The sequence below is a fragment of the Vigna unguiculata genome, chromosome 2 (genome assembly GCF_037176805.1).
Source record: "Vigna unguiculata cultivar grain cowpea cultivar isolate G323 ecotype 2 chromosome 2, ASM3717680v1, whole genome shotgun sequence".
Classification (NCBI taxonomy): Eukaryota; Viridiplantae; Streptophyta; class Magnoliopsida; order Fabales; family Fabaceae; genus Vigna; species Vigna unguiculata.
The window spans coordinates 22,342,720-22,361,355 of record NC_140793.1 but is presented as its reverse complement, the minus strand read 5'-3'; the positions used below and the strand labels follow the sequence as shown (position 1 = coordinate 22,361,355).

General features: G+C 34.1%; 3 protein-coding genes and 1 long non-coding RNA gene across 6 annotated transcripts; 2 read left to right on the top strand and 2 right to left on the bottom strand.

The window, feature by feature from the left end:
- Positions 1-971: 971 nt before the first annotated feature.
- On the top strand, positions 972-6,937 carry LOC114172645 (mitogen-activated protein kinase kinase kinase NPK1-like). Its single transcript, XM_028056981.2, has 17 exons — positions 972-1,393; positions 1,651-1,692; positions 2,048-2,113; positions 2,203-2,313; positions 2,408-2,488; positions 2,567-2,644; positions 2,755-2,837; positions 3,401-3,485; positions 3,556-3,656; positions 3,973-4,012; positions 4,209-4,265; positions 4,350-4,396; positions 4,550-4,703; positions 4,777-5,007; positions 5,112-5,443; positions 5,529-5,596; positions 6,465-6,937. The coding sequence occupies exons 1-17, from the start codon at positions 1,109-1,111 to the stop codon at positions 6,566-6,568; spliced, it is 1,965 nt and encodes a 654-aa protein (XP_027912782.1). The 5' UTR covers positions 972-1,108; the 3' UTR covers positions 6,569-6,937.
- Positions 6,938-7,754: 817 nt separating this feature from the next.
- LOC114167282 (uncharacterized) lies at positions 7,755-10,525 on the bottom strand. 3 transcript variants are annotated; one of them, XR_014986600.1, is made up of 4 exons: positions 10,062-10,525; positions 9,405-9,502; positions 9,215-9,286; positions 7,755-8,023 (listed from the first exon to the last, which is right to left on the bottom strand). It is a non-coding gene; the product is annotated as an uncharacterized LOC114167282 (long non-coding RNA). The 3 variants fall into 3 exon arrangements; XR_003600162.2 differs by having other exon boundaries at positions 10,310-10,525; XR_014986599.1 differs by having other exon boundaries at positions 9,405-10,520.
- A 115-nt stretch (positions 10,526-10,640) lies between these two features.
- On the top strand, positions 10,641-17,154 carry LOC114173226 (uncharacterized). Its single transcript, XM_085669033.1, has 8 exons — positions 10,641-10,795; positions 15,410-15,575; positions 15,653-15,734; positions 15,818-15,907; positions 16,216-16,344; positions 16,473-16,527; positions 16,675-16,730; positions 16,818-17,154. Exons 3-8 carry the CDS (start codon positions 15,732-15,734, stop codon positions 16,857-16,859), a joined length of 375 nt encoding a protein of 124 aa, XP_085525159.1. The 5' UTR covers positions 10,641-10,795; positions 15,410-15,575; positions 15,653-15,731; the 3' UTR covers positions 16,860-17,154.
- LOC114174548 (uncharacterized) lies at positions 12,533-14,028 on the bottom strand. The gene has a single exon (XM_028059384.2). It carries the CDS (start codon positions 14,026-14,028, stop codon positions 12,607-12,609), a length of 1,422 nt encoding a protein of 473 aa, XP_027915185.2. The 3' UTR covers positions 12,533-12,606.
- Positions 17,155-18,636: the final 1,482 nt, after the last annotated feature.

The window sequence follows — 18,636 nt, the reverse complement described above, 5'->3', positions numbered from 1 at the left end:
GAGATTTGAAAAAAAAATTATAACCACTTTACAATGCATAAAATCAATCCAAAAGCTTACAACATTTTCAACAAGATACAAACACTATTATACAATTACTTTTTATTTATAAACATCAATAATTTGTTTCTAACTCACAAATCTAACTCTAATTGGTTGCCTATGATTTAAGTGCAAAATCCAAACAAAACTAAGATACTAATTTATTCAAAGCTTTAACAAATTATTAAATTCATAAATTTCTACTTCCAACCTCGATATCAATTAAAGACTCAAGCAATTGAAAGTATCGAAACTCTATTTATCCTTTACGGAGAAAATATGAGAAATTGTATCAAACCTAAAGAGAATAGAGAGAATTATGATAATTTTTTAAAGAAAGAAATTTTATAAAATTGGAATGGAGGTCATTGGCCTCTTTGATGCTTATAACTAATGATGGCATGAAAACTTTAGGCTTTCAAATTCAATCACCTATCTGGCAAAATTATATTCAATTGCTCCTGCATTTGGGCCTTTTCCTTACACAAATTTATTATCAATTAAAAGAGAGTGATTATTGGCGTTTTTAAATAAGTTGCTCACACAATTAAATAATATTGTGTTTAGCTATAATTTCAAACTTAGTTTGATTATCTGTGTAAACAGGCCACTAATATTTCTGAGTGAAATAATATTATTCATTTATTTCTGTTAAAGCATATTTCTATGCTACGGGTGAATTCGAAAGAGGAACAAGAAAACAACTTGAAGCAGTAAAATTCTAAAATTAGAGAGTCAAGTCAATAATCATGAGTTCAACAAGGGTGGACTTGGTGTACGTGAAAAGCGGTGAAAGCTGAAAAGGAAATTGAAGTGTTTGTTTCACATTAAGCAACAAGTCCAAAAAAACTGAAAAATTAGCAAAACAGCCCCAAACATTAGTTTTATTATATTCCAAAATCACCCAAAATTTGAAGTTGTTGTCCGCTTTCCCTTTTCCCTCTATTCTCTCCTTTGTATTTGTATAGTTCAGTTCTGTTGTTGCCGACGCAACGTCTCTCGCACACACGCATCGCTCTTCAATCTCTCACTCTCACTCTCACGGAGAACGCGAGAAAGATCGCAAATGCAAGACATCTTCGGATCAGTTCGCAGATCACTGGTATTCCGCGGTTCGCCGGAGAGCGACGAGACCTCGCTCGGAGTTGGAGGAAGCCTCGTCGATAAGATCAGTTATTGTATACGAACTTCCAGAGTCTTCTCCAAACCTTCGCCGCCGTCGCCGTCTATTCCTGAGGACGCTGCGCCTCCGATCCGATGGCGGAAAGGCGAGTTGATCGGTTGCGGTGCCTTTGGCCAAGTCTACGTTGGAATGAATATCGATTCCGGAGAGCTTCTGGCGGTTAAACAGGTCAATTACTTTCTCCGTGCTTTGTTCGTTGTTGACTTCATCGTTAATTTATGCTTTCTAGTTTTATCTTCTTTTAGAATAGTTTTATTTTTTGGAGTTCAGTTCTTAGCATCTGCTTGTTTATTCTTTTTCGCATGATTCTTTATCGGAATTGGCTTTGTTAGGCGAGTCTGTCATTGGGATCCTCAATAATTTGAAATTACTGCGTTTATAGCTTTATCGCTTAAATTGATTTCGTTTTCTTGTCTGGTTTTTAGGTTTTGATTGCGGCGAGTAGTGCTTCGAAGGAGAAGGCACAGGTTTGTTGTCTGATCAAATCCCATTCCCAACTACTTCTGATTTCATCGACTAAGCCATTTGTTGCCAGTCAATTGTTGTAACTTGCATATTATAGACGTTTGTTAGTTGTTTATACAGTTCTAAATGTTAAACCGGATCGCTGTAACTTATAGATGTTTGATCTTTCCTTTTCGGTTAGTTGTTACAATTTTTTTTTTTCACTAAAGGCATTACATATATTTTTTCATCTGAATTTTCCTTTTTGCTGTTAGCTGTTACAATTTCCTTTTCTCTAAAGGCATTACTATTTTATTTGTTATATATAGTCTTTCCTTATGCGGTTCTTTGATTAATGTTTTGACATACTACTGACAGGCTCATATAAAAGAGCTAGAAGAAGAAGTTAAATTACTTAAAGACCTTTCACATCCAAACATTGTTGTGAGTATGATATTCAATGGATGAAAGACACTTTAGGCAAAATTAGTTCAGACGACTATTTCTTGACTGACTATATCTTTATGCTGCAGAGATATTTGGGTACGGTCAGAGAAGAGGACACCCTAAATATTCTCTTGGAGTTTGTTCCTGGTGGATCCATATCATCGCTGTTGGGGAAGTTTGGTGCTTTCCCTGAGGCTGTAAGTTTTAGTTACTGAGCTGCTATACTTTATTTTTAATTTTTTTAATTTTATTTTTTATAAGGTAAATCAATTCAACTAATTCATTCAACAGGTAATAAGAACCTACACGAAGCAGCTACTACTTGGACTCGAGTACTTGCACAAAAATGGAATCATGCATAGAGACATTAAGGTGAATTATATTTCACTGATACTCATGTTATCTTGGTTCTTATCTAGTGGCTGATGTTCAAGTTGTAATTAATTTCAGGGGGCCAATATTTTGGTAGATAATAAAGGGTGCATAAAACTTGCAGACTTTGGGGCATCCAAACAGGTCGTTGAGCTGGTAATCTCAGTCTTATCTGTTGCTCTACTATTATTTATATTGTTTTACCTTTGTGAGGCTTCTTCTGTTTGAACATTTGTTTAAGCAGTTTTTTTTTTTTTTTTATCTAGGCAACCATTTCCGGGGCCAAATCTATGAAGGGTACTCCATATTGGATGGCTCCAGAAGTTATTCTTCAGACTGGGCATAGCTTGTAAGGACATTAACTCTGTAGACATATTTTAACTTGTTATTCTGTTATTAGGATGCTTTTAACGTGATTGAGAAACTGGAAGTTTCTTCTGGTCAGATATCACTTGCTGTCGTAGTTGTGACTGACTGTTTATGATTCCAGGTGTACCATTCTGTGTATATGGAGTTGTATTACAACTTCCTGCCTTAAATATACAATAATGGTTTCTTTTAGAAATATGAATCTTTGCTTGAGATATTGAAGAAGTTAGTGGCAGGAATTTTCAGCAAGATACATAGGCTAAATATGCTTTTAAAGTTTCTAGTCCTAAGCAATTTGAAGCAGAGTCATAACTGGTTGTCTCAGTTGTCGTGTCTTGTAGAAATAGTTGTATGTTTTAGATGAATGGCACTTACAAATTCAAGGTCACAGATCTACCTTTGAAATTCTACTAGGAGATTCTTATATACTGTTCTTGGTGTATTTTTTGAATTTTATTTTGTTAGTTGTTTTGTGCAAGTGTATAATATATCTTTTCGAAATGGTGTTTCATTTGATGCTAAATAAAAATGTTTTCATTTCAGCTCTGCTGACATATGGAGTGTGGGTTGTACTGTGATTGAGATGGCCACTGGAAAGCCTCCCTGGAGTCAGCAATACCAACAAGAGGTATCTCATTATTAATCCTGGAATTATGCTTAAGGTGCTCTGTGAATCTAATAAAAGAAAAAACTTTCAGGTTGCTGCTCTCTTCCATATAGGGACAACTAAGTCTCATCCACCAATCCCTGATCATCTATCGGCTGCAGCAAAAGATTTTCTGCTAAAATGTTTGCAGAAGTAGGTTTCATATGCTTTTCTTGCATTACAGATTCCTAGTTTTAGTGTGTTTCTTTGTGATTAATACTTGTCTTAAAGTATATGATAGAAGATTGATCAACTAAGCATTATTGAGTTTTTATTTGTTTGGTGGGTGGAGCGGGGTGCGAAGGGGGTTTGGGGAGAAAGATCCATCAGCACATTTCTATATTAAAAGTGACTTAACATTCAATATGTGCATTGTGGTTAAAAGAGAGAATATATGCCTTGTATGCTTTCTTTTCAAAGTTAGTTTATCAGATTACAAAAATCATTTAAATTTATAATCCTTTTGTAGGGAACCGGTTTTGAGGTCATCAGCATCAGAACTGCTGCAGGTGATTCTTTAAGCATTTCTCTTTTAGACTGCGCATCTGAAGTGTATAATATTTTTTGTGTAGCCATTTTAGGAATGCTGGCCATTGATTGGTAGAAGACTGTACTTTTTTATTCTTATTGTTGCTGTTAATAGTGTTTTGCATGAAATATTTCAGCTCTCCCTAACAATTTTTTCAAGTTTGTAACTGACTGCAGCATCCCTTTGTAACTGGTGAACATATGAATTCTCTTAGTCTGTCATCTAATGTCACGGTATGTAAAATTGATGTGATATTTGGATTGCTGTTGCATCTTTTACAAACCAATTTTAAGAAAAATCGCTTTCACTTCTGACAGGAAAATTTTATAGCTTCACCATCATGTGCCCCAAATGATGAATCCATGTAAGTGTTGAATATTTCCTTCAAGGACTTGTAAGATTTGGTAGTTATTTACGTGGAAGATATAATGGAGCTATATTTTCAATATTATATTTTTCTTGATGCTAGTGAACGGCAATATGGTTTTATTTAGCAATTTTTTTGTAATTTATGTAGCCTTTGCTCTTCAACAGTAAATCCTCTGGACTCTGGAAATAAACAATTGTGGGGAATGAGCAATGATGATGACGATATGTGTGTGATTGACGACAAAGAAGAGTTCTCGCATAATGATGTTAAATACAAATCACTGATGTCAACTGATATTGAGGTGATTGTAGGTCCTTATTGTTTTATTTAAATATGAAATTTATGACTTCTCAGGCACATTTTATTTCATGTAGAGTTTCAACCCAATGTCTGATCCCTCTGATGATTGGGGGTGTAAATTTGATGCAAATTCAGAACTGGAAAATCGAGAGGTCAATTTTGTCACAGATGAAAGTTACATGCCACCTGATCAGTCAGGGGATGATAAGGGGCAGCCAGATTTTTCCTTTCCAGGTGTTCCATCTCTTTCAGAGGAAGATGATGAACTCACAGAGTCAAAAATCAAAGCCTTTTTGGATGAGAAGGTATTGCTTTATGTTGAAATCAAGTTTGTCATTCCGCTGTAAATTCATCAATTTTTTTGTCTACTAACTGTTGTGCCATAATGTTGACCATACATTTATGACAGGCTCTTGAACTGAAAAAACTACAGACACCTTTATATGAAGAGTTTTACAACAGTTTAAATACATCCTCTTCTCCCAATGTTGACAGTACAAGTGATGATACTGCTTCTCGAAAATTTTTGAAATTACCTCCAAAAAGCAGATCACCTAATCGAGTACCAATCAGTACACCATCTAAAGCCATCGATAATACTGGAAGTCCTGGAAGTAATGGCCAGTCCTCATCAACTGTTGGCCATGTAAATAACCATACTTCTCACGATATTCCAGCATCTCCCCTTAACGAATGGAAAGGAGTGATAGTTGACTCTCAGCAGCAGCCTAGTAGCCCAAGGTTTGTTTGTTTTTGCCTTGCTTTGCTTTTCTAAGCTTGAATCAGAAATATAAAGTAATTTAAGCACTGTATGTTGTACTTGCAGTCTAAGCTTTTCGGAGAGACAGAGAAAATGGAAAGAAGAGCTTGACCAGGAGCTCGAGAGAAAGCGAGGTTCGAAATCATTTTACTAAAATAACTAACAAGTTTCTATAATTCCTGATTTTGCAACCGTCATTAAGTTTGGCTGTATTAGTTAATTTGATCCTTAAGATTAGTACATATTTAGTCAATTTAATTTTATACCTAATATCTAGTACTAAGTCAATTGATTTAGTTAAACTGAAGTATCAAATTGGCGATAATTGTCAAATATATTGTCAAATATAGGTACTAAATTGACTACTGTGATAATTTAAGGAACCAAATTGACCAATTTGATGCTTTAATTTCAATAATCAAATTAATTGATAAGTATCCAGTAGACGGAATTGCCGAATTTTGGTACTAGATTGACTAATTTGGAACCAAATTGACTAGTTTGATAATAAAGGAACCAAATTGACCAATTTCAACAGTCAAATTAATTGATAGTTATTTATTACAGTCAATAAAGTCTCCTTTTTTGTAATATCAGGGATCAAATTGAGCAATGATGCTATGAAATTTGATAATGAAGGAACCAAATTGACTGTCAATTTCAAGAATCAAATTAATTGATAGTTATTACAATTAAAAAAAAATCGTTTTCCTTGTAATACCCGATACCAAATTGACCATGATGCTAATGTTAAGGATTAAGTTTATAATTTACAACTCTTACTCAATTTGACTCTTTATGTAAGCAAGAGACATGAGCAGAGAATTCAAAGTTGTCATTGTCTTTCACATTCTTTCTCATGAGCAGAGAATGCTAGCGACTCTCTCACATTCTTTCTAAAACTCCCTTCTTACTTTATTCTTAAGATAATTGAAACATAATATGTTAGCTGAATTTGGTATGATTCATTAATTTACAAGTTGATTTGGACAAATATTGCAGAAATGATGCGTCAGGCTGGCATGGGCGGAAAGACATCTTCTCCAAAGGATCGAGCTATACATCGGCAGAGGGAACGAACAAGATTTGCTTCTCCTAGCAAATAAGAAACTCGTTAGAGCGTTCATACTGCGTTAACTACTGAGATTGCAAACACGTGTTATTGCAGTTTTCCTGGGGTCGTTAATGTTATATATCCAATAGGTCCTTTTTGCCTTATAAAAAAGTTCACATGCTAATCTTTGTCGTATTGTTGTGCCATGTAAAGCTTTTTATGCATGCTTTACTTGAAATTTTTTACTTTTCTTTGGGGTTTTAGAGATGCATGGCCGTCAACTTTATGCCCTTTTTGTATTATGAAAATAGAAATAATCAGAACTATGTGGCACAAGATTGCCTATGAATCTGTTGCCACTTGTCTATCTTTTCCCCCGCTAATTGGTTTTCAATGATAATTTGTGATCTGATTTTGCTCCTACAGTACGAAATTAACTATTGATGATAGGAAACTTGTCATGGATAGAAGTAGAACTATTATTCAGAATAGTCAACTTCTATAGAATAGAACATAATTATTTTGTTAGAGAAGCGAACTAGTTAGTTGGTTATTGGACTTGAACAGTCAATCTGGCCTTACACCTTTTGCGTGTAATTTTTTTTCTCATTGTTTTCTGGTATAGGTGAGGCACATAGAGGTTAAAGTTTTCTTTAATTCCATAATTTTCTTCTGATACTTCTCATGTATTTCGGAATGGACTTTTTAGAATATAAAAAATGTATTCTGGAAAGGTTAATCAGGAACGCATGAGAGGTGACGCGGTATAAGAAATTGGATCCCATCTGTTAAAGAGAAAAGGTAATAAATTACTTATCATTTTAATATTTCCGGCGTACATGTGTCACAAAGAAGAACGGAGAAGAGTAATACATTTCACAAAATCACATATTACATAACCAACAAATATCGGTCTACTTAACTTCATATTCTGACTGATACAATATGTGCTGCTTGTTTAATTAAATGCACCTTGCTGAAAGTTTAAGTGTTGGCCAACAATAGTAGATTTAGATTAGACAAAGGTTAACTCGGCAATACAAGTTGACATAAAACTCGAAAAAATTAGATAGAGTTTTGTCATTAATGTATCTAGTCATACAATAATTTATATTTATATAATAATACTTTCTACACCTTAATATCATTATCTTCCCAAAAATTAACATTCATTGTGACATCCCATTTAAAACAGGGTAGAATCTACTAAAATAAATCATCACATATAGTTATAATAATGAGAAGCAATTAGAATGAACATAGAATATAAGAAAGGTAACTATTACAGTCATCTAAGAGTATATACTGTGAAAGCAAACTTGGATATACCACCATGCCATAACAAAAGCAAAGGAAAGCTAACAGTTTTACAGAAGACGATGCTCCTTTAGAGTATGAAATTACAAAAAGGCACTAGGGCCACATAACTGCTCCTGAGAGTCACACATACTGATCCCTTAAGCTGCACCACTCCTACCACCAGGCCTACTCCCAGGATTTCCCCCATCTGCTCCCACCAAGGGTGATCATCGCAAAAAAGAAAACATAACAGGAACATAAACAGAAATGCAAGGGTAAGCTAGTGTAATATAAATTTTATCATGGTATAACAGATAAGTACTTAAACAGTCCAAGCATGCAACACAGTAGGCACATAGAATCATGTTATAGCAAACAAGCAGGACCCTATGACTCAATTATCTGAATACATATGCTAAGATCGGATTTACTGGACGCTTGCGCTTGTGGTAGCCTCTACTGCTCTGCAGAGCCATTGCCAATGGGTTTCACCCTACCACACACAAGGTTAGCCTTTAAACGTCTAAGGCCATTATCCTGCCAGAGACTAGGGCCTCCCGCCATTCTCATCACTTGGGTCAGTTTGCTCTACCTGAGACTCACTGACCCATTAGAGTTTCGGGATGCGGTCCTTACTTGAATCCATATCTTAACATATACACTACACACCACCATGGGGTCTCTCCACGAGATTCATGGAATTACGCCTATCACACACCAAATTCATGTCTCTTATAACACAACCACCACCTTTATTTCATACATCCAATTCTCATGTAAGTTCTCAACCAACCAACCAAAATCCATGTGTTACTCATGCCAACATACCAACTTTTAGTTCATAAGATTCAAGCAACCATATATATTCACATGCTTTAGGTTTTGAAAAAAAAAGGGTAAGTAAATAAATCACACAATTCACCCATCAAACAAAGAGAACAACAGAATTGAAGCCACCCGCTGCAGCAGCCTCGCTCAAGCTAGGAGTCGTCGCCCAGACGAGAGAAGTTGTCTTGCTCAGGCGACGGGCTCTCGCTTAGGCGAGCCTACAACAGTGGGTCTTGGAAAGTTTCACGATCCCTCGCTTAGGCGAGGCTGTCTCGCCTGAGCGAGCTGGCCTGTCGCTCAAAACGCAGCCCCTCGCCTGGGCGAGTGCTCGAGGTAGAACCCTAAGCGAGCTGCTGGTATTCTCGCCTAGGCGAGACGAGCTCGCCTGGGCGAGAATATTAGTTCTCCCCCACTGTTCCACCCATGCAAGGCAGAAATGACATAGAGCAACATCCAGAATATAAGGCAGCCATTTACACATGATTAAAATACCATTCAAGCAACCAAAACCCATAATAACTCGCAAGCATACAAAAATAAATTTAGAACTTGAAAACCTAGCTTTCCTTACCTGTATTGAGAGCAACTAACGCAAACAGGTCCGAAACTAAGGAGCACCACAACTCCCAGAGCTGGAGTAGAGCTGAAACAGAAACCCCAAGACCCATAACGAGTAAGAGAAAGAACCTTAGATGCAACAAAGCACCCTACTAGAAAAAGGAGAAGGAAAAAGGCCACTACAGATCCGAGGAGTAACTTACCAGAGGAGAACAACTGAGCTAGCTCGAAGATGGAGTTTCTCTATGCCTTAGCAGAGCTTCTGCTTTCGTAGAGAGAGATAAGAGGAAAACTTATTTTTCTGAAACAAAGGTAAAGTGAGATTGTGAGGGGCTGACAGGGTATTGGGGTCCTTCAGAGGGGCTGACCTTGGGCCTACGAAAGGCCAGGCCCAGCCCTTTTTGGGACAGAAAAAGGGACTCACATTCATTACATTCTTCTTTCTTTCTCTCTTAATTGTAAAATTTCTACTAAATAGAAAAATACCAAACTAATTCATTACCAACATAATATGAAAGAAATATTATTTTATCCATTATAAAGTATATAACAAAAAACATTTTTCCCAGCCAATCTGATCTATAAATTATTTGGGTAAAATGTCATGTTTTTAGCCAGTAATAAATAAAATACTAGTTTGTATATTAATTCGGTTAACCATGAGCTTACGTTAACAGACTCTTTTTAGGGAACAAATATTTAGAAAAGGATCAAAACATCACAAAGTATCATTATTTTTGAAGTTAGAAGTCTTTATTCTTAAAAAAGTTAATGACGTTCGAGATAAAACTGTCATCATAGAACTGCTAAACTGAAACATATAATATGAATTTTCAAATTTTTGGAGGAGGGAATTTCACAGTTGCTGCTGGCCGTTGATTCACTCCATTTACTATTCCACCACTTTGCGATGCATTTTTCTTGCTCTTCAACGCTGAAACAAATCTGGCTGCCAATCTTGAAGCTAATAATCTCGCTGCCACTCTAGGAGGAGAGAAAGATCGAACCCATCTCTTTGGAGAACTCTTCTTGCTCAAACTCAAATTCGTAGTTGCAGGTCTCGCAAGTGAAGATGAAATAGACACAGTCGATGGGTTTTTAACTTTACCTTGAAATTGCGAAACTTTTTCAGGTGGGGACTTGGGAACACAACCATGTTTCTCGATATGACAGGAGACTTTGTCTTGCAAAACTATTGTTGCCTTGAAAAATGTGTAGACAAGACTAAAGGGTTATTCTTGATAGATATATACCTTATTTGCTAAACACTTAATATTATTCTCTTTCTCAACCGGAAAACGATAGAGTGATCCCTTTATTTGATTTTTTTTATTTGCTTACGTGGCATAGAATATTTTAATGTTTTGTTAAATAAGAAAAGAAAGTAAGATTAAGAATGGTTTGTAGGTCAGACATTCGCATAGAAAACAGAAAAAAAAATAAGTGAATAGTGCGATTTTGAGAAAGGAAAACAGAGGCGGACTTTGTGGCTGTTATTTCTATCGAACAACGTTGCCAATCGCTGCTGCAACTTCCTCCACAATTGCAAACCCTAATTTTTGTGTTGTTCTTCTCCAAATCAAAGGCTAATTTGGTATGTTTTTCTTCCTCGGCCGATTTCCCGTATTTTTGTGTTGTTCTTCCTCAAATGAAACCCTATTGTCGTATGTTCTTGTTCCCCAAATGAAATGTCATTTTTATGTGTTCTTGTTCCCCAAATCGATGCTCTCTCAATCCTAAATGTTGTTGTGGATTGTTAATTAAAAATGTGAACGAGTTTTTGTAAGCAAAAATGGTTCAAATGTGCGAATGCTTTTGAAGAAGAAGAGTTTCGACAGTTAAGTTTGGGTGGGTACAAAATGCGAACTGCAGTTGTGTTGTTGGATGTTAGAAAGTTAGTTTGTTGGTTTTTGACTATGTTGTGTGTAATTTTATTGATATGTGCCGAATTTGGGACGATCATTTACAACGTAAGAATACTTCATTCTACAACATCTTCAGCTCTTTCTTCATGGCAATTAGTTCCATTTCATTCATTTTGACTTTCTTCATGCAAGCCTCCTCAAAATTAGATTCACCACTATCGTCTTCATCTTCATTGATTGCTTCACCATCAATATTCAGTGCAGCCCAAACAATTGGATTTGATCTACATTCAACCATTAATGCCCAATCCCAAATAATCTACAAAACAATTTAAAAATATAATTAAAACATAACAAATGATGTCAAAATAATGAATATAACCAAATCAAAAATTTTAAATGACAAAATTCATTACCTTCGGTTTAATCAAAAGCCTCTCAATGTTAGTTGTCCTTAACTTCAAACTTGGCAATCGCAAAATTCTTGGGAAAATAATTTCCCTATTAGGCCCGCCTAATCCAAGTCGCTCAAACGCCCAAATCTACAACATAACACAAATGAATCAAATCAGAACACAACAACAATTACTAAACATCATAAATAAACAATGCATTAAAACATATTACCTCTAACACCACAACGCATCCATGTAAGGTTATGTTATGTTGATTTTTTTGCTTGGAATCCATCAAATGAGCACGACTCAGTCCATTAACCAAAAATTTATGAACTGCCCCACCCCATTATAGTTCACCAAAGTATCAAGATTGTCTAATATCCTAAATGACATGTTACACACAAATTTTGAATTTCTTGGAAAGTACAAGACAACAAAACACAACAATATATACATCCAACAAACATTATCAACATCATCCTGCTCAATGCCTATTGTAGAACTAATTAGTTTAACAATAACTTTCATTGTTATACTTTCACCACTAAAAAGTTAACCAACACAACCACAATCATAACCATCAAACTCAACCTCCTCCTTAACTACACTCAAACCCAAGCTCATACATATATCAACAACACCAAAGGGGACAAGACGCTGTCAGATACGAAAAGATTGTTCACATGAATCCCATCGACGAACCATTTGCTGAATTAAAGGAGTACAAATATCTAAAGATCTCTCCAACTCCAAACACCATTTGAAAGGTGTCTCTCCAATCCGTGAACGGTGTGCATCCGTCAACAAATTATTCATTTGAACAATATATTTTGTGTCCACAAAATTAATTAATAGTACCTTTCATTAAAAACAAAAAAAGACATTGTATTATTAACTATTTATATCACAATTTAAAATTTTGCATGCAAAACATCAATTCAACACACTCACTCGTTCCTCTTCTACAACTTTCTCTTTTCTACTCTTTCCAGCCATGATTCATCAACAACCTATAAAAATTTAATAATAATACAATAAGGAATCACAACAAACGAAATTCAACTAAAAATACACTTCACAAATCAAGGAATCACAAAATACTCCGTTATAAAATCACATTAAGAAAGTATAGTGTTAGTTACTTACTTAGGATTAAGGTAGTAAGCAGCAACATGAAGAGGTATATGTAACTGCAAATTCCAACGAGTATCAATTATTTTCCATACCTTTTTATAACGAGATTCTTCATTCTTGAAATTTGCAGCTATTTGCTCTTTAGCTCTATCCATAGCTTCATAAATATATGACATCGCAGGTTTTGAGTCTCCATCCACAAGCCTTAGTATTTTTACAAGTGGAGTGACACACTTCAGGCAATATTGCATAGATTTCCAAAATCTAACATCAAATAAAACAATGCTCACTACTTGTTTACCTTCAGTCTTACTAGCATGTTTACTAGTTGTCCATGCTTCTGAAACAAACATACCTCGAAGAGCATTTTTCTGTTGTGCTATACACTGAAGGGTTAGAAAAGCAGTTGCAAATCTTGTGACTGCTGGTTGAGCTAATTCTTTTCCTTTAGAATATTTTCTATATAAATTTAGGACCCATGTGTGTCTATAAATGAAAGTTGTGACTTTTTTTGCATTTGCAATCGTATTGTAAAATACTGGAAGTTCACCAATGTCTTCAAGAATTAAGTCAATACAATGAGCTGCACACGGAGACCAAAATAGTTTAGTTCTCTTCTCTTCTAACATCTTTCCTGCTGCCACAAAATTAGAAGCACCATCTATCACAACTTGCACGACATTATCCTCCCCAATTTCTTCAATCACAGAATCTAACAATTCAAACATTTGTTTAGCATCCTTGATCACATTACTGGTATCAATAGATTTTAAGAACACTGTTCCGCTTGGACTATTAACTAAAAGGTTGGTAAGAGACCTCCCTTTTCCATCTGTCCAACCATCACACATCAAAGTACATCCCCATTTTTCCCATTCAACCTTATATTTCTCCAAACTAGCTTGGATATTGTCAACCGCTTTTTTCAGATAAGATACTCTAACTTCATGATAAGTTGGAGGCTTTAAACCCTTTCCATATTCCCCAACAGATTTCAACATTTGGGAAAATAAAGAGCTTTTTACCAAATTAAATGGCAAAGAATTCCCATATATGCAGTTGCAAATATCTTGAATCACCAACTCTCTATCTTTAAACATTTCATTTATGGTTGTCTGTTTTGCAACTCCTTGTTTCCCCTTCTTACTACATTGAATATCTGTTTCTTCAAAACAGTCTACCCGATTTGCTTCTTTTATTTTTTCTTTATCTTCTAACAACTTCAAAAACATTTCTCTAACATCATCAAGAACAGATGTACAAGCAATGACATTCTCCTTTGTTCCAACAAGATGATGTTTCATTCTTGCTACACCACCCCAACAAGTATGTGAACAATATTTGCACTTGACTAAAAGTCTATGAGGAGGAACACTCTCACAATGATTCCATGTAATATCTATTTCTTTCTTTCTCTTTGTTTGAGACATACTCTTTTTAATTCTACAAATAAGAATAAATTCAAACTAATATTTCTTCTTAAAAAAATATAAATTAACATTCATAATAAAAAAAATATAAATTAACATTTAGAATAAAAAAAATATAAATTAACATTCAGAATAAAAAAATTTAAATTAACATTCAGAATAAAAAAATTTAAATTAACATTCAGAATAAAAAAAATATAAAAAGAACTATCAAAATATAAAGTGTAAAACGAATACTTTATTTTAAAGATTAATTATGTTTTAGTAAACTATGAAAACGAATAGTAAATTATGCTAAATTATTTTAAAGTACAAAACATATATTTTATTTGAAAAAGAAACAGTGATCTTTATGCTAAAAAGATGGAATTAAAACAAAAAACAAAAACGTAAAGAAAGATCACGTGTGTGTGAAGGTTTCCGAAAAAGTGAAATAAAAGGTTGATGTGATATACATTTACTTTTACAGTAAATTAAATATTATTAAAATTAAAAATCTAGAAACTTCATAAAAAGCAATATATGAAAAAGCCAGCGGCAGAAAACATTTGAAAACATTTGGGCAAAAAACATTTAGACAAAAAACATTGTTCCAAATGCTTTCAGGATGCTTTCTTCTTCACGCGGTGCTTTCTTCTTCACCGGCAGTCAGGTTTTTTATGCTTCTTCTTTTCTCTTTCACTTTATGCTTCTTCTCCACCTTCTTATGCATCTCATATTTCTTTCCCTTCTTAATTTATAACTAAATATCCTTCCAAATGTGACTCTTTAGTTTGGGTTTTTTCATTTTCGATGTGTATTGCATGTTGCGTGAAGCTCATCCGGTGTGAGTAGCAGGTCTGAGTAGCGTGTAGGTAATGTGTCTCGTGAGATGTGTATTTTGAGAAATATTTTGGGGAAGTGTAAGCGTGGGCAGAATCGACTGAAACGAAACTAAATCGGGAATCATACGATTCCTACACGATTCATATGATTCAGAACATGATTCAAGTCAGAAAACGATTCATCTACTGATACGTTTCGTTGGACCAAAATTTTGAACCGTATCGCGATACGAATCGTACGATTCTAACGATTCTAACGATTCTAACTACCATGTTCTTACGTGGTAAATGGTCGTCCCAAGAAGAGACTAATGTTGGAGATGATAAAGGTGATATTTTTGAAGGAAGCGGACAAAAGCCTTCTTATTTTGATGATGCGAAAAAAGTTAGTGGAGATAAAGTTCATGATGATGTTGACATCAGTAAGGTTTCTGAAGACTTTAGACTAAAGAGTGTTAAAAAGGCAAAAGTTAAACGACAATATACTCCATTTAAAGTAGAAATTGTTAGCTTTGATGAATATCGTTACAGAAGTATTGAGTTTGTTCCAACAACAGCAACAAGTTCACCCATTCCAGCAGCAACAAGTTCACCCATTGTAGGAGGAAGAAGTGAATCCATTCCATAAGCAAGAACTGAACCCATTCAAGTTGATTGTCATTTATTGGATGTGGATGCGATGAAGTTGTACATGACATTGACTCGTGTTGATTGTCCATATCGGTACGACATTTATTTTACTCTTATAAGTTTCATTTACTTGATTTAAATTAATAATAGTCATTAATTTAATTTTGTAGCATTGTTTGCAATATAAATGGTTAAATCTTGACGATCCAGGACTGTATGGGTTTTTGACCAACGGGTTACGTATGCAACATGGTAAGAACTTAAATTACATGTTCATGTTAGTAATTAAGTTATAATGTACAATAATTTAATAGTAGATTATTGTGTTGTTTTAGGCTGTATTGTTTGCACCAAACATTATGATGCATAATGAAAGGAAGTTGCATCAACGGGTGCAAAGAATCATAATGAATCCCATGTACACGGTATTATTATATTATTTAGTTGAACTTGATATTTTGATAACAATTATATGAAATTGACAAAGTGCTTTGTGGAATAAAGGATTATGTTTTACATGACAACAATAAAAGAGTTGCGAACAAACATTTTTGGAAATTAAGGGACTACAATACCTTTTTTGGTAGCTTGCTGGTTGCCATGCAAGACATCCTTAGTGCTGAATTTGTATAAATTTTATTACTCTTGTACATTTTTTATTTGTTGCCATGGAAGTTGGTGCATTGTGTTATTTATGTTTAACAAATAAATAAATCTTGTATGTTTTTTGTAGTTGTTTGCTCCAATTGTCCATGATGATCATTGGTGGTACTACTGTGTGAATTGTAAGACAATGAAATTTTTTGTGTTTGATTCCCTTGAACATAGTAGAAAGAACCGCACAAGGATAGACAACTGTATTGTAAGTAGAAATTGTATATGTTTATTACATTTTTAATTTCTTATATTGTTTCCCATAATATGTCCAACTTATATTGCAGACCCGTAACATGAAATTTTTTTTCTCTATGTTATTAAACTGTGATTCAGACAACAAGCCATCTTTTGAAGTGCAGTCTGTGGACACTCCAATTCAACCTAACGGGTAACTTCTGACATTTTGTTTGTTCAATCAGTGAAATTTATCACACCTTAATGAAGTCTGAATATACTGTTGTATGTGTTATATATGTTTTTTTTATTATTTGATTTTGCAATCATGATTGTGGAGTCCTCGTATTGAAATTTATAGAGATGTGGGATGGTGTAAGCAAATTTGATGGCAAAGCTCTACCTTACTACAGTACTGTAAGTTTATTTATATAATAGGTTTTTTTGTTTTTAGTGTTTCTTTGAAGATTAAATTTGGTAACATTATCATGTTGTTCTTTTTAGGAAGAACTGCAATTAATGAGGCAGAAATTCATTTGTGATTGAGTTTTACATGAAGATAATGTCCACCGGGATGACGTTATTCAGCACTATGATCTGCTCATGAAGAAATAACTGCTGTAAATATAGAAGTTTGTGGTTTTGCATACAACATAATTCTATGACTGTACTGTTTTGCAGACTAAGGTTATGAATGTGGGCATATCTTTGATGGAATGCAATAACATGGTTTTTGAGAAATGGGATGTAGATAATTGTAGATATGTATAGTTAGAATGAAGTAGACGCAGGAAATGAATATACTTATTTTGTTCGGAAACTTTGATGAAATAGACACTAATACTCGCACAGTAATATATATGTCATATTAATGCATTATTTGAATTTGATTGGAAACTGTTATTTGAATTGCAATCTGTCCGAAATGTATCCATTATGAGGCCAAACCATATTGTTTGCCAAGACAGATTTGAAATTGATAATTAAAATTGTTCTGCAGTGTTTGAACTAAAAGTGTCATTGAAAAAAACACTTATGTAGGCACAATAATATATATTGTTGAATCATTTGTTGGAGTTATTTGCTAGTTTGTACATTGACAGGTTTATTGATGATTTGATGGTAATCGAACCATTTGAATGTGAATGTCATTGATGGAAAACGAAATTTATTGTGAAAATAGACCTCAATGAGAGTTACAGTATTTCTTGTACTAAATGTACATGTGAAAAACATAATAATACAGGCTGAATACTTAATTTTAAAAAGACAAATGTTAATTTTTGATTTAATTGAATTTTACTTCATTCATTGAGAGAGGTTTATTGATCAATGGTCGTTAATGGAATTATTTGGATGTGTTTTGCAATGGGTCCATACCATTGTTTTTGTAAAAAAACACTTCAAAACCAATTCCAGTACTGCTCGTACCAAATGTAGACTTCAAAAAGACACTTATTGAGGCAGAAGAGTACAGTTAATTCTAGGACCACAAATGTTTGTTATTTTTTCTGTTCATTTTTAGTTACTTGTTTGAGTTATTTACTCATGATTCACCTTAATGGAATTATTTGGATGTATTTTGGATTGGGTCCATACCACTGTTTTTGTAAAAAAACACTTCAAAACCAGTTCCAATACTGCTCGTACGAAATGTAGACTTCAAAAAGACACTTATTGAGGCAGAAGAGTACAATTAATTCTAAGACCACAAATGTTAGTTATTTTTTCTATGTTTATTTTTAGTTACTTGTTTGAGTTGTTTACTGATGATTCACGTTAATGGAATTATTTGGATATGTTTTGCAATGAGTCCATACCACTATTTTTTTTAAAAAACATTTCAAAACCAGTTTCAGTACTGCTCGTACCAAATATAGACTTCAAAAAGACATTTACTGAGGCAGAAAAGTAAAGTTAATTCTAAGGCCACAAATGTTGATTATTTTTTTTATGTTTATTTTTAGTTACTTGTTTGAGTTGTTTACTGATGATTCAAGTTAATGGAATTATTTGGATGTGTTTTGCAATGGGTCTATACCACTATTTTTGTAAAAAAACACTTCATAACCAGTTCTAGTACTACTCGTAGCAAATGTAGACTTCAAAAAGACACTTATTGAGATAGAAGAGTACAGTTAATTCTAAGACCACAAATATTGGTTATTGATTCTACGTTCATTCTTAGTTACTTGTTTGAATTGTTTACTGATGATTCACATCAATGGAATTATTTGGATGTGCTTTGCATTGGGTCCATAGCACTGTTTTTGTAAAAAGACACTTCAAAACCACTTCCAGTATTACTCGTACCAAATGTAGA

Coding starts and splice junctions, on each gene's coding strand:
- LOC114174548 (XM_028059384.2), bottom strand. CDS start 14,028: ATGTCTCAAACAAAGAGAAAGAAAGAAATAGATATTACATGGAATCAT.
- LOC114173226 (XM_085669033.1), top strand. Junction 15,908..16,215: donor TAATGAATCCCATGTACACG/GTATTATTATAT, acceptor TGTTTTTTGTAG/TTGTTTGCTCCAATTGTCCA. Junction 16,345..16,472: donor CAAGGATAGACAACTGTATT/GTAAGTAGAAAT, acceptor ACTGTGATTCAG/ACAACAAGCCATCTTTTGAA.
- LOC114172645 (XM_028056981.2), top strand. CDS start 1,109: ATGCAAGACATCTTCGGATCAGTTCGCAGATCACTGGTATTCCGCGGT. Junction 2,489..2,566: donor TCATGCATAGAGACATTAAG/GTGAATTATATT, acceptor AATTAATTTCAG/GGGGCCAATATTTTGGTAGA. Junction 4,397..4,549: donor GCCCCAAATGATGAATCCAT/GTAAGTGTTGAA, acceptor TAATTTATGTAG/CCTTTGCTCTTCAACAGTAA.